Source organism: Pteronotus mesoamericanus, unplaced genomic scaffold, assembly GCF_021234165.1.
Source record: "Pteronotus mesoamericanus isolate MK-2021 breed Mesoamerican mustached bat unplaced genomic scaffold, CSHL_Meso_final scaffold_167, whole genome shotgun sequence".
Classification (NCBI taxonomy): Eukaryota; Metazoa; Chordata; class Mammalia; order Chiroptera; family Mormoopidae; genus Pteronotus; species Pteronotus mesoamericanus.
In genome coordinates, this window is record NW_026555308.1 from 2159228 (window position 1) to 2171812 (window position 12585).

Genomic DNA, 12585 nt, shown 5'->3' on the forward strand with positions numbered 1-12585 from the left:
CCAGTCGTAGCTACATTCTTGACTTCAGGTGGGCTGGGCCCAAAAGGGCAGCCATGAGCCTTGGGACTCTAATCCTGTGTTAGCCAGGGACAGCTCAGGATGAGAGCCAGTACCTCCCTGTCCCAGCTGAACAGGACTTGGGGGTCTTCTCTAGGCCGCTCCCTTTCTCCATATTGGTGAAATGAGGAAACAGGCTTAGAGATAAGGTGACTGGTCAGGGTGGTGGTGTGCTCAAATCCGTTAGGAAAAGAGGGCTGCTGAATCAAAGTGGACCCTGTCCCTGTTCTCCACCTAGCCCTTGACATCTGACCACTCCTGTCAGAGCTCCTCCCATCCCTGCTGGTGGCGGCCTCAGCAGGCTCACTTGAAGAGTGGCGGGGCTGGCTGAGACAAGATGCTCTGTCCCCTGGTCTGTGTGCCAGGCTTTCTGCCCCCTGGGCCTTTCCTCAGCCAGCCCCCCCATTTAATACTTGCTTCCCCGCGAGGTTGCTGGGACAGACCACACTTCCCAGATGAAGAAACGGGTCTTACCATGCACAGCTGACTCCAGTTAGGGGTTTCTACCTCTGGGATGGTATTCTTCATTCCCTGTACTTTACGCTTGAGGCTACTGTGTGCGTGTATGTGAGCACCTTGCATGAGTGAGTGGGGGGACGGGGCAGGAACAGTACAAACTTTTTTGAAGCTGATTGCTGGCTCAGAAGGGAGACATTCGGGTGTAATGAGATCAGATAAGAGGTGGCCCAGGAGCTAAGAATAGGATTGGGCACAGGCTCTTGGCTCAGGCAGGGGCATGTCGGTGCCAGCCAGGAAATAGCCTGCTGCACCCAAGGAGCAGAGCAAGGAGTGGGGCCCAGGACCCAAGGTTCCAAGGAAGGGGGCAGAGTCCAGCTCAGATCATAAGTAGCTGATAGGTCAGAGATCAGGGAGAAGGCAAGAATTGGGACCCAATGCATTGGGTGAGCTCTATGCTCAGAAGAAGCACCTGACACCCATGGCCTTCTTGGTGTCCGGGACACTGCGGGTGGCTGCGCAGGTGGCAGATGCTCAAGACAGCCTGGGAAGAAAGGTAGTGGGAGGTGCTGCCTGGCCCAACCCACGCCCGGCTCCCAGCTGAGCCCCACCAAGCACGACTTTGGCCTTGCCTCCCCAGGGGAAGTACGGCATGCAGGGTCCAAGAGTGGCCCTGACGCTCAGCAGCCCTGAGGTATCGGCCTCTACAGTGGCCCTCCTGGAGGGTGTGTTCCAGACCCTGGGCTTTGAGAGCTGCTGGAGGAGGGAGGCCTCGGTCCAGGTGAGTCCTAGCTTTCCTGCTGCCTCCATTCTCAGCCCCATGTGGGGCCTCTGCAGACCCAGACCTGCCCTTCATCCTTGCCCCAGGACTTCCTTGAGGAGCTGACTGGGTTCTGGGAACAGCTGGTTGCCCATGGGGCTCCTCTGGGCTGTGTCCTAGTGGCCTTGGTGGCCCCCAGTGGACAGCTGAGGCAGCCACAGAAGTTGGTAAGGGAGCTGAGTGGCTGTGGGGCCCTGCAGGGCTGCCCAAAAGTCTTCCTCCTGCTCTCAAGTGCTCCTGGAGGTGAGTGACTGGGCAGGGACCGCTGTTGTGGGGCAGTGCAGATCGGCAGTGGGTGGACAGGAGACTGAGCCCTTCCCTCCAGGCCAACGCTGTGTTTTTCCACCCAGCTGCCCGCAAGCCCGGAGCCTTCCTCACTAGCCTGGGTGAACTCTGTCGCCGCTGTCCTCACTGGTCCCTGCTGCAGCTGCTGACAGAGGTGGGAGCCCCAGATGGGGAGTCCCAGGAAAGGGGCTGTGCCAGTCGCCCCCTTTGGGCCTGTTACACAGTTAGACTCATTCACATGCTTCCCCCTTCCATTTATTCTACAAGATCATTCTACAATTCATTGTCTATACACGTGGCATCAGACTGGTGGCCGCACCTTTCACCCCCCACCGTGCCCCTCCTCACACGCACTCAGGCGCCCCCAGACACTCCAGCGTCTTCACATCTCCGTGCCTTTGCCCCAGCTCCTCCCTCTGCTCGCCATGCCCTCCTTGTCCCAGGCAGCCTTACACAGTCCCAGAACGTCAGTGACAGCCTTCCTCATGCTCCCTGAGTCAATGCTTATACTTCTGCCCACCACAGTTCACACTCCCCCAGGCAGAGACTGATCAATCAGACTGCAGATTCCTGGAGGGCAGGGCTGGGAATGGTTCAGGTCTGGTTTCAACACCCAAAGTTCTCACTGGATAGTTGACTGGCTCTAGGTAATCCTGCAGGTGAGAGCTGGACCCCAGCTCTGCTCCTCAGCTCTCCCCAAATCGGTGCCTTCCCCTGAAAGGTGGTAGTTAATGGTATGGCCACTGTACAATCTATATCTAGGGAAGCCTATGACCTTGAGCCTGAAATAGAACCCCCCTTGTACCCTCCTTCACTTTCATTTGTCTACTCATCCCTTCAACTGTCAGGAGACCCCAAAGAGACTGTAGTAGCTACGAGCCTGGCCGAGTCATTCCTTGGAGCCAGGGTCCTGGTTTTCTTCCTACCATGCTTCCATGGAACAGCTCGGTGAGGGTCCTCTGGCCCCATGCCCCCCAGGTCTTCTGCAGGACAGCTGAAGAGTCCTCAGGGGTCACCTACTGCCCAGTCCTTCGGAGCTCCTTGCGGGGGGCACTGTGCCTGGGGAACACGGAGCCCTGCGGGCCTGAGGTGAGGGGGTAGAAGAGTGTCCAACCATGTGGCAGCAGTGGCAAGTGGGAGACCTAGGTGGAAGGGGCAAGGAGATGAAAGGTCCTCAGACCACCTTCAATGCACCTTAATTTGTTTGTAGCCAGAACCCAGCCCCAGCAGTCAATATGACCTGTCCAGGGACAGGGCCGCCCTCCTTCTAGCTGTGATGCGGGACCGGCCTGGGGCCCAGCACGATGTGGATGCACTGGGGGACCTGTGCCAGGCCCTGGGCTTTGAGACCACCCTGAGGACAGACCCTACAGCTCAGGTGAGCAGAAGCCCAAACCTCCTGGTGGTGCCCTAAGGGAAGGTATCCCCTACCCCAGGATCCTGGGGCCTCTCTCCTGGGCCTCTTGCCATGGTGGGCAGGAAGTGCACCCCTAAGTCTAGCCTCCATCTTCCCTGCTGCATGAATTGGGAATCCACTTCCCTGCCTCTGGATGCCCAGTCTCCAGGCTTCTAGACTGGCTGTTTCTCGGCTATCCTGCTCAAGGCGCCAGTTGGACCCTCAGGCTTTTTCTGGAAGGGTCTCAGTTTCCTTCCCAGAAACTCATCAACTCACTGCCCTCCCCTCATATTTCTTAACTTTTCGGTGCCAGAGAACCAGCTGCAGAACCAACCACATGTTACCTCCAATGAGGCCATGCCAGGCCTTGCAGCAGGGGTTAGAAGGACTTCCATCCTGGTCCTGAGGCTTGCAGGAGGTGGAATGAAGGGTGGGTGGGGGCTGGGGAAGCCTACCTGGAGGGCCTCCAGGAACCAGAGAGGCAGTGGCTATGGCCCAGGCCTCAATCTTCTTCCCATGTCAGGCTTTCCAGGAGGAGCTGGCCCAGTTCCAGGAGCAGCTGGACACCCGCAGAAGCCCCGTGAGCTGTGCCCTTGTGGCTCTGATGGCTCATGGGGGGCCCCAGGGGCAGCTTCTGGGGGCCGATGGGCAAGAGGTACAGCCAGAGGCACTGGTGCAGGAGCTGAGTCGCTGCAGGGCCCTGCGGGGCTGCCCCAAGATCTTCCTGCTTCAGGCTTGCCGCGGGAGTGAGTGGGGTCTGGGGCTCCCTGGAGGCTTGGCTGGGTCCTGGCCACCAGGCTGACTCATCCTGCCCTAAATTTCCTCACCCAGCCCACCTCCTCTCAGAAGCCTCAGTACTAGCCCTTTTCCTGCCCCCTCTTCCAGTGTCTCCTAGAGGTCAAGTCCATGAACTTGAGCACCCCACCCTCAGCACTTTTCATTGGGTGCTCAGAATGTTTCCAACCTGGCAGGCCTGCCTAGAGTTCTGGGTGCTGGGGACTGGATCCCCGGAGGCACCTCCAGGAATCTGCTGAATGAAAGGACCTGCCTTCCCCCTTCTTCACCAGGACACAGGGATGCTGGTGTGGGACCCACATCTCTCCCCTGGTTCTGGCGCTGGCTGCGGGCAGCACCAGCCATTCCCTCTCACGCCGATGTCCTCCAGATCTATGCAGATGCCCAAGGTGGGTCTATCTTCCTTCTGGAGCCTGGGCTTGGGCAGGGCTGGTTGCGGGGAGCTGTCTGCCCAGAGCACATTCCCTGGGCTTTTAGCTGGGGTCCTGCTGCAACCTCTGTCCTTTCTCTGCCAAGAGGATGGGAAGAAAAAACCATCTTAAACCATGAGGGCTTTTGAAAATCAAGGGCTTCTCCCCTAATTGAACCTTGAAAGAACCCTTGAGTCAGGAAGGCAAAATAGCTTTTCTGAGGTCACACAGCTGGTAAGTGGCAGGGCTGAGATTTGAACTCCGATGTCTCTTTCCTGCTCTGCACTCTTTCCACGGTCTTGTGCTGCCCTTGTGCCAGACTCAGGGAGGCCCTGCGGCTGGCAGAGCCTTGGGATGCTGGGTAAATGGAGTTGATCCCTCTTGCAGGCAGTTCCTTCAGGGGCCCCACTCCAGGGAGCTGTGACCAAGCAGACATCCTAATGGTTTATGCAGCGGCCGAGGGTAAGGGGATGGGCCATCAAGAAGCCCTGTTATACAGGGCCCAGCATCCTGGCTGGAGGTCTGGGGTGATTTTAGTGGCAACTGGGTCTTGGCGTTTGTGGCATAGGGGTACCCATCCGGTTGCAATTAGGCCATTTTCCTTTTATGTTTATTATTTATAATAATAGTAATGCTGGTGAGCATGCATTGCGGGCTGACTGTGCCACGCACTGTACCTGCATCATTCCCTCCAGACTGTAAGTTTCATGAGGGCAGGGCAGTTCTGCCTGTCGCAGGGCTCTGCCCAGTGCCTAGCACATTGTGTGTCCACAGCAAATGTTTTTTCAATATTGAATCCATGATATAGTCACTCCACAAATATTGAGCAACAACTTGTTTTAGAAACAAGAAGTTTCTGCTCCCTGCCTCATTCCCTTGCCTGACTCCCTGGGGTCTTGTATACTTGCCCCCACTTCCACCATCAAGAGGCCTTTGGGGATTGGAATGTAGCTGGTCAGCCAGTCTCATGCTCTGGTTCTGGTTCCCTGGCTTAGGCTGTGTAGCTTATCGGGATGAGAAGGGTTCAGACTTTATCCGGACGCTGGTGGAGGTCCTCAGGGCTGCCCCTGGGGGAGAACTTCTGGAGCTGCTGACTGAGGTGTGTTGGGGGATGTGGGTTGGCCACAGGGAAAAAAGGCTAGAGTCATCCTTCTCAGACAAACACATGATTCCCACAGCAGTTTTGGGTCACGTCCTCCCAGCCTGGGGAGAGTACACAGCCCACCAGGCAGGGACACTCAGGGTTGCACCAGCAGGAGCTGCGGGGTTCACGCTTATAGTAAGGGGGGTGGTGTATATCCTGGTTCCTGCAGGAGGAGGCGATTGGCTTGTCTGAATAGTTTTGCAGGTTGGCAGGGAACTGAAGTCCCTCAGATTGAGGCTGGGGTGGCATGCAGCTGGTCAGGCTGGAGGGGGCGCTAGCTGGTTGCAGAGCCTTTCATGCTGAGTGTGGGGGCATATCTGCCAAGAGCAGGGGGACTCAAGGCTAGTCCTTTGGGGTCCTATGGGGCCCAAAGAAGTCAAGGCAGCTCTCCTTACAATGCACTGGGTGCGAGGCTGGGCACCAGGAAACCCGGCACAGCCTGAGTGTGGTCCTCACAGGTCAATCGTCAGGTGTGTGAGCTGGACGTGCTGGGTCCTGACTGCGATGAGTACCGCAAAACCTGTCTGGAGATCCGCAGCTCGCTGAGGCACCGGCTTTTTCTGCAGCTACCCAGTCGGTGCTGACAGTGGGTGGCCACACCCTGGTGCCACCACTGACTCCACCCACTTCTTGGTTACCTTACCTGTAAACAGGGCATTACAGCAGCGTGCTGGGCTCAGCTGGCAGGAAATAAACATCTGTCGATCACTGCACACATGAATAGTGCCTGCTTTCAGGGAGATGGGAGAGTAAGTGAAATAATGTATGCAAAGTGCCTTCCACTTCGTATGGGCACATTCGTGCCCCGGGGAACCGGATGCTGGGCCTGAGGGAAACAGGTGGTGGGTGGGGTGGGCAGCATCCGAGACTAAGGAACCCAAAATGGGCTAGGCTGGGCTGGATGTCCTGGGAAAGGGGCAGCTTTGGGTACATATCGCTCCCCCAGAGCACCTACACGCTGAGCGCTAGAAAAGCAGGAGACCTGGGCTCCGCCTTCACGGCTGTCACAGTCCAGTTTGGGACCACAGTTCCGGAACAAAGCATTAGCGGTGCTGTGATGGGGAAAGCACAGTGGCCGGGCGAGCGGTGGGCAGCTCCTGACCCAACGCGGGCTGGAAGCACGTGGGGAAGGAGATCCGAAGGGACCTCTCCGGACAGGGTCTCACCCAGGGCCAGACCGGGTCTCGAATTTGCAACAACACGATCGCGTGGATGGTCCTCCGGCCAGCTGAGCTAAATCGAGTGGAGTAGCCTAGCTCAGAGCCCCGCCCACGTGGAGCTCGAAGCGGGATGGGGGAGAGCAGAACTCCTATCCACTCTGAGAACGCACATTAATGCATGCCACGCAGGCGCTTAGACAAGCTTTATGGAAAAAGCTGTACAGCACTTTTTCCACAGGGCCGCGTGGCCTAATGGATAAGGCGTCTGATTCCGGATCAGAAGATTGAGGGTTCAAGTCCCTTCGTGGTCGCTGTTGAGGTTGGTTTTTCTCCCTTTGCTGAAAATTTTCCTCCTCTCTGGACAGCTCCCTACGCGGTTCTAGGACACGCTGGTGGGAAGAAGCCAGACAACTGCGGGCCCTGAATCCACCGGCCCAGGGGCCGGGGAGCCCACTGGAAGTTTTTTTACATGAAATATACTTCAGACGAAGAAAACCGTGACAGACGAGGGTTGGGACTGTTGGGGTACGGGTCGGGTAGGGGAGTTGCCCTAGGATGCATATTAAAATGTAAGAGATTATTGCGAGGAAAAAGCTTTGGAAATAGCAGTTGCACAATATTGCAACTGTAACTGATGCCACTGAATCGTACATTTAAGAATGGTTAAAATGGCAAGTTTAATGTTATATATATTTACCACAATAGAGTATGTTTAGGAAATCTAATACATTATTTACATTTCTTGCACTGAGAATGCACCCTTAAATTAGTATGTGAATGTATATATTAAAATTTAAATGTGAAGAGTATGCCCAGGATTGAGTCATCGTTTTATCCAGGAAAAATCTCTCTACCTGCGGAACCGAGTTCTCTCCAAGGGATTCTGGCTAAGCGAGTGTTACCAAGGTGATGAGAACTTCCCCCAGCAGGAGAATGTCAGGAGGGCGCTACGAGAATGGCACCCCGATGGCCGGCGCAGCTGACTTGGGGTCATGTGGAATATCACTTTCTCTTATACATTTTGGTGAAGTTTCAGTGGTTTATTGAGGGCTCATAAATATAAAGAAGAAAAATGTCATTAAGATAAACATTTTAAAGATGGGAAAGAACACCCATCTTATGGCAAGAAAGTAAAGGCTGGGTTCTCTGGTGATATTAGAGTCTCATGTTCTGCTACTGAGCTAGCCCGGCAGATACAGAGCCATTATGGAGAGTCCTGAGGACAAAGACCTAAGGCTATTGGGCTCAGCTAAAAACCGTGGAGACCTGGGCCCGGGGAACACTTTGGGTTTAAGGGGCCATGTGGGGAGTACGAAGGAGACAAAGACCTGTACCGTTTCCAAACCTCTGATTGTTTCCCCTCTCCTCTGGCTCTCACATGTTGCATTTGCAAATGCCTTCCTACTGCTAGTTATCCCAGGACTCGGATTTTCCTAAAAGGAAGAGGGAAGAGTTCTTCAGAGATTAATCCCCTCACTTCTTGCACCCTAAATGAGGATCGTATCCCAATCCAATGAGTCGAGTTAACGCCTGCTGCTCCAGGTCTTTGGGCTCGGTCCCCACGTGCACAGTCTCTTCTGTACCAAGGGTGTCGCAAAAGATCTGAGAAGGAGTGCGGACTGATAGTGGAAGTGGAGAGGCTGAAGAAAAGCTGGGATCAAACTAGAGGACTGTATATAACCTACAGGAAACACGAGGAGAGATGATTGAGAGACTGCCCTAAGATTATTGCAGGACTGTGCTTGTCAGCCCCGGTGGCCTAATGGATAAGGCATTGGCCTCCTAAGCCAGGGATTGTGGGTTCGAGTCCCACCTGGGGTATGGAGGGTTGAGTTTTAATCCACCCCCAATGGTGAAAAGTGAACAGAAGATTACCCACACCTGATAGAAAAGAAACTAAGGGTTTTTATGGCCCAGACCCACCTCTCATCTCAACTTGGTGAGTTCTTACTTTCTCAAAAGGGTTGTTACACACTTTCAGAGTAAATGCTGGCTTCATTTATCCCATTTTAATGACCATCTGTTCTACTTGATGATATAGGAATCATTAATTTTTCTAGGTGTGTTAATTGTATTGTGGTTACATATATTTTTAAAAGTCCTCACATTTTATAAACACAATTATTTAGAGATTCAGTTATATGACAACTGGTTTGACTTTAATGGGCTAGGTGGTAACTATAGTTAATAATACTGTATTGTATACTTGATATTTGCTACAAGAGTAGATCGTAAGTGTTCTCACACACAAAAAAGGTAACCGTGAGCTGCTAGATGTGTTCATTAACTTGACTGTGGTGAATATTTCACAATGTATATGTATATCAAATCATCACTATGCACCTTCAAGATATATCATTTTTATTTGTCAATTATTCCTCAATAAACCTGGAAAAAATATAATGAGCTGAATGGAGGTATAGACAAAATAAGCTTATCCATTAGTTGATAATGGCTTAAGCTGGGGGACATGGGGGCACGTTATAAAATTTTCTGTGCTCTAGTGCATGTTTGAAATAATTTATGAGGAAGTGGTTTTTTTTTTTTTTTTTTTTAATCCAAGCAATCCATATAAAATTCTCCCAAACTACAGGACATAACAGAATAAGATCAGAAGCCTCCTGTATATACCACATGCCTGAAGAGGAGATGACCACTGGAGCTTTGCCATACATATATACAAAAACATAGTTCTCTCTTTTTAAAATTTTTATTTATTGATTTTGAGAGAGAGAGATGGAGGGAGAGCTAGAACAAGCTATCAATTTGTTGTTCCACTTATTTATGCATTCATTGGTTGATTCTTGTATGTGCCCTGACCAGATATCGATATTGGGATGAAACTCTAACCAACTGATATATCTGGCCAGGGCCAAACATTGTTCTCTTTTACCTTTAAAAACCATGAATGGGACTCCTGTGTTTCTCCAGCTCTGGCCTTACTTCTCCCCTTTTCCTAAACACCCGGGACCCCATCATCCCTACTGAAATCATGGACCTCATTTCAATGCAGTATCACCCACAATCATCCATGGCCTGAGAGGGATGAACACAGAGCTATCTCAGGATGCAGGTGCTTCCCTCATGCATGTGGTCTCTCAATGCCTCATTGATGGGAGTGTCCTCTGGGTTCTCCCAGTCTTTGGATTCCTTTCTCTACATGCTGCTAGAGACATTCTCGCATTTTAATGTCATTAAACCCAGGCCACCACTGAATTCAGTGCTCAGCCAACCAACCAAGAAAACTGGCAGAACCATATTCAGCTGCATAGATAACATGCTAAATACAGGCTTTCTGGAAATTGTACCCAAATCAATAAATTCACCAGGTGCAAAATTATATCCCACATTCTTACTCTTAACACCCTTAGATCCATTTTCACACATATTCTCCAGGTTTTTGCTGGCACAAATGAGCAAAACTTGCAATTCTTTTGGCATATAAGCTATTTCCTCCTGGGTTAGCATTTGTACTCACTGCCTGAAGCATGCTGATCTGACTAGTTATGAGGCAAGTGGGAACTCGGGTGGTTGGTGCGGGCTTTGAGGAGAACTGGCATCCTCTTGCAAGACAACTGCTCCAGGTGAGATTATTATAGGATATTCAAACACAGGAAAGCTACTCTCTTCACATACCAGAGGATGGGCCGCTTTAGAAGTTGGTTAAAGATTCTCAACTTTGTCTGAACTCAACCAGATGTCCTCAAGACTTTGACTCTACTCCTTCATAATCACTGTCATTTCTTCCACACGAAAGATTTCCAGAGGCTATGAACTCCATTTACATTGTCATTCTGCAACATGCATAATTCAATTATGTAATGGATTTTTAAACAACATTAGACCTGCAGCTATAAGATTATTTTATGGCTATCATAAAATGCCCCCGCATTTGAACGTGACTTAGGCTGAAAGTATAAAGGCCTGATCTTGTCATTTTCTTTGACAAGCAAGCCAGTACACTCAGAATCCTTTCTATGCCACAGTCCTTGTAGTCACCTTTACTGCCATAACAGTCAAGGGCAGCAGTCATGTGGTCCCCCAGGGTACTTGTTTCAGTCAGCACTTTATCATTATCAGCCAGGTGATACATGGCTTGATCACGATGCTACCAGGTGCCATAATTACCAGTCTCCCATTTCGTGTTGACAAGGAGCTCAGTACTGTGTTCAAGCTCAAGTTCATTACTGAGCCAGAATGAGCAGTCAGAATACCATCCATTGGGGGGTGAGGGAAATGGAGAAAAGTTGGTAAAAGGTACAAACTTTTAGTCACAAATTGTGGGGATCTAATGTATAGAATGGTGACTACAGTTAGTAATAACATATTGCATACTCGAAATTTCCTGAGAGTAGATCTTGTGTTCTCAACACACTGATGGTAACCATGTGAAGTGATGAATATTTTATTTTATTTTTTTATTTATATATATTTTTATTAATTTGGCCTCTCCATTTCCTATACTATTTTTTAAAAAAAATCTTATTTATTTTTAGATAGAGGGGAAAGGAGGGAGAAAGGGAGGGAAACATGAATGCATGGTTGCCTCTCACGCGCCCCCTACTGGCGGCCTGGCCTGCAACTCAGGCATGTGCCTAACCGAATCAAAACGGTGACTTTTTGGATGCAAGGCTGGTGCTCAATCTCCTGAGCCACAGCAGCTACGGCTATTTCCTATATTATTCTTAACCTCCCCCTGTCTTTTGTACCTACTCTTATGCTTCTTATTCCCTGTATCTTTTCCTCCATTCGCCCCCTTCCCCTCCCCTCTGATGTACATTTCTGTGATTCTGTTCCTGTTCTAGTGGTTTGCTTAGTTTTTGTTTTTTGGGTGTTTTGTTTTGTTTTGTTTTTTAGGTTCAGTTGATAGTTGTGAGTTTGTCGTCATTTTACTGTTCATAGTTTTTGATATTCTTTTTCTTAGATAAGACCCTTTAACATTTCATATAAGGGCTTGGTGATGATGAACTCCTTTAACGTGACCTTATCTGGGAAGCACTTTATCTGCCCTTCCATTCTAAATGAGAGCTTTGCTGGATAGAGTGATCTTGGATGTAGGTCCTTGCCTTTCATGACTTTGAATACTTCTTTCCAGCCCCTTCTTGTTTGTCAGGTTTCTTTTGAGAAATCAGCTGATAGTCTTATGGGTACTCCTTTGTAGGTAACTGTCTCCTTTTTCTTGTTGCTTTTAAGATTCTCTCCTTATCTTTAATCCTGGGTAATGTAATGATGATGTGCCTTGGTGTGTGTTTCCTTGGGTCCAACTTCTTTGGGAGTCTTCTGAGCTTCCTGGACTTCCTGGAAGTCTATTTTCTTGGCCAGATTGGGGAAGTTCTCCTTCATTATTTTTTTCAAATAAGTTTTCAATTTCTTGCCCCTTCTCTTATCCTTCTGGCACCACTATGATTTGGATGTTGGGCTGTTTCAAGTTGTCCCAGAGGTTCCTAAGCCTCTCTTCATTTTTTTTTGAATTCTTGTTTCTTCATTCTGTTCTGGTTGAATGTTTATTTCTTCCTTCTGCTCCAAATTGTTGATTTGAGTCCTGGTTTCCTTCCCTTTACTGTTGGTTTCCTGCATATTTTTCTTTATTTCACTTTGCATAGCCTTCACTTTTTCTTCCATTTTGCAACCATACTCAACCATTTCTGTGAGCATCCTGATTACCAGTATTTTGAACTGTGCATCTCATAGGTTGTCTATCTTTTCATCACTTAGTTCTATTTTTGGAGCTTTTATCTGTTCTTTCATTTGGGCCATATTTCTTTGTCTCAGCATGCCTGTTATGTTGGAAGGAGAGGAGTCTTAGGTATTCACCATGGAGGGTGAATATCTTTGCTGCTTTGTGGCGCTGTATGTCGGGGAGGGGTCAGAGAGGGACCAATACTGCTTGCTCGGCTCTTGGAGGACTTTCAGTCATTTCCCCCACTACCCACAAGCAAATTGGGACCTTATAGTGCTGATTCCTGGGTGGGTGGGTTTATGTATGTTCTAGGACCCTGTGGGTCTCTCCAATGAACACTCCCCTGAGGCTGGGAGTTTCTCCTGCTGCCACATCCCTTTAC

At 50.2% G+C, this 12585-nt stretch overlaps 1 protein-coding gene and 2 non-coding genes across 3 annotated transcripts; all 3 read left to right on the plus strand.

The window, feature by feature from the left end:
* Positions 1 to 807: 807 nt before the first annotated feature.
* On the plus strand, positions 808 to 6096 carry LOC129083282 (caspase-2-like). Its single transcript, XM_054589135.1, has 11 exons — positions 808 to 1069; positions 1154 to 1294; positions 1381 to 1576; positions 1684 to 1772; positions 2597 to 2707; positions 2829 to 2996; positions 3538 to 3760; positions 4082 to 4198; positions 4607 to 4681; positions 5215 to 5318; positions 5822 to 6096. The coding sequence occupies exons 1-11, from the start codon at positions 995 to 997 to the stop codon at positions 5945 to 5947; spliced, it is 1425 nt and encodes a 474-aa protein (XP_054445110.1). The 5' UTR covers positions 808 to 994; the 3' UTR covers positions 5948 to 6096.
* Positions 6097 to 6761: 665 nt separating this feature from the next.
* Positions 6762 to 6834, plus strand: TRNAR-CCG (transfer RNA arginine (anticodon CCG)). The gene has a single exon. It is a non-coding gene; the product is annotated as a tRNA-Arg (tRNA).
* A 1437-nt stretch (positions 6835 to 8271) lies between these two features.
* On the plus strand, positions 8272 to 8344 carry TRNAR-CCU (transfer RNA arginine (anticodon CCU)). The gene has a single exon. It is a non-coding gene; the product is annotated as a tRNA-Arg (tRNA).
* The last annotated feature ends 4241 nt before the right edge of the window (positions 8345 to 12585 follow it).

Coding starts and splice junctions, on each gene's coding strand:
- LOC129083282 (XM_054589135.1), top strand. CDS start 995: ATGGCCTTCTTGGTGTCCGGGACACTGCGGGTGGCTGCGCAGGTGGCA. Junction 1,070..1,153: donor AAGACAGCCTGGGAAGAAAG/GTAGTGGGAGGT, acceptor TTGCCTCCCCAG/GGGAAGTACGGCATGCAGGG. Junction 1,773..2,596: donor TGCTGCAGCTGCTGACAGAG/GTGGGAGCCCCA, acceptor CATGCCCCCCAG/GTCTTCTGCAGGACAGCTGA.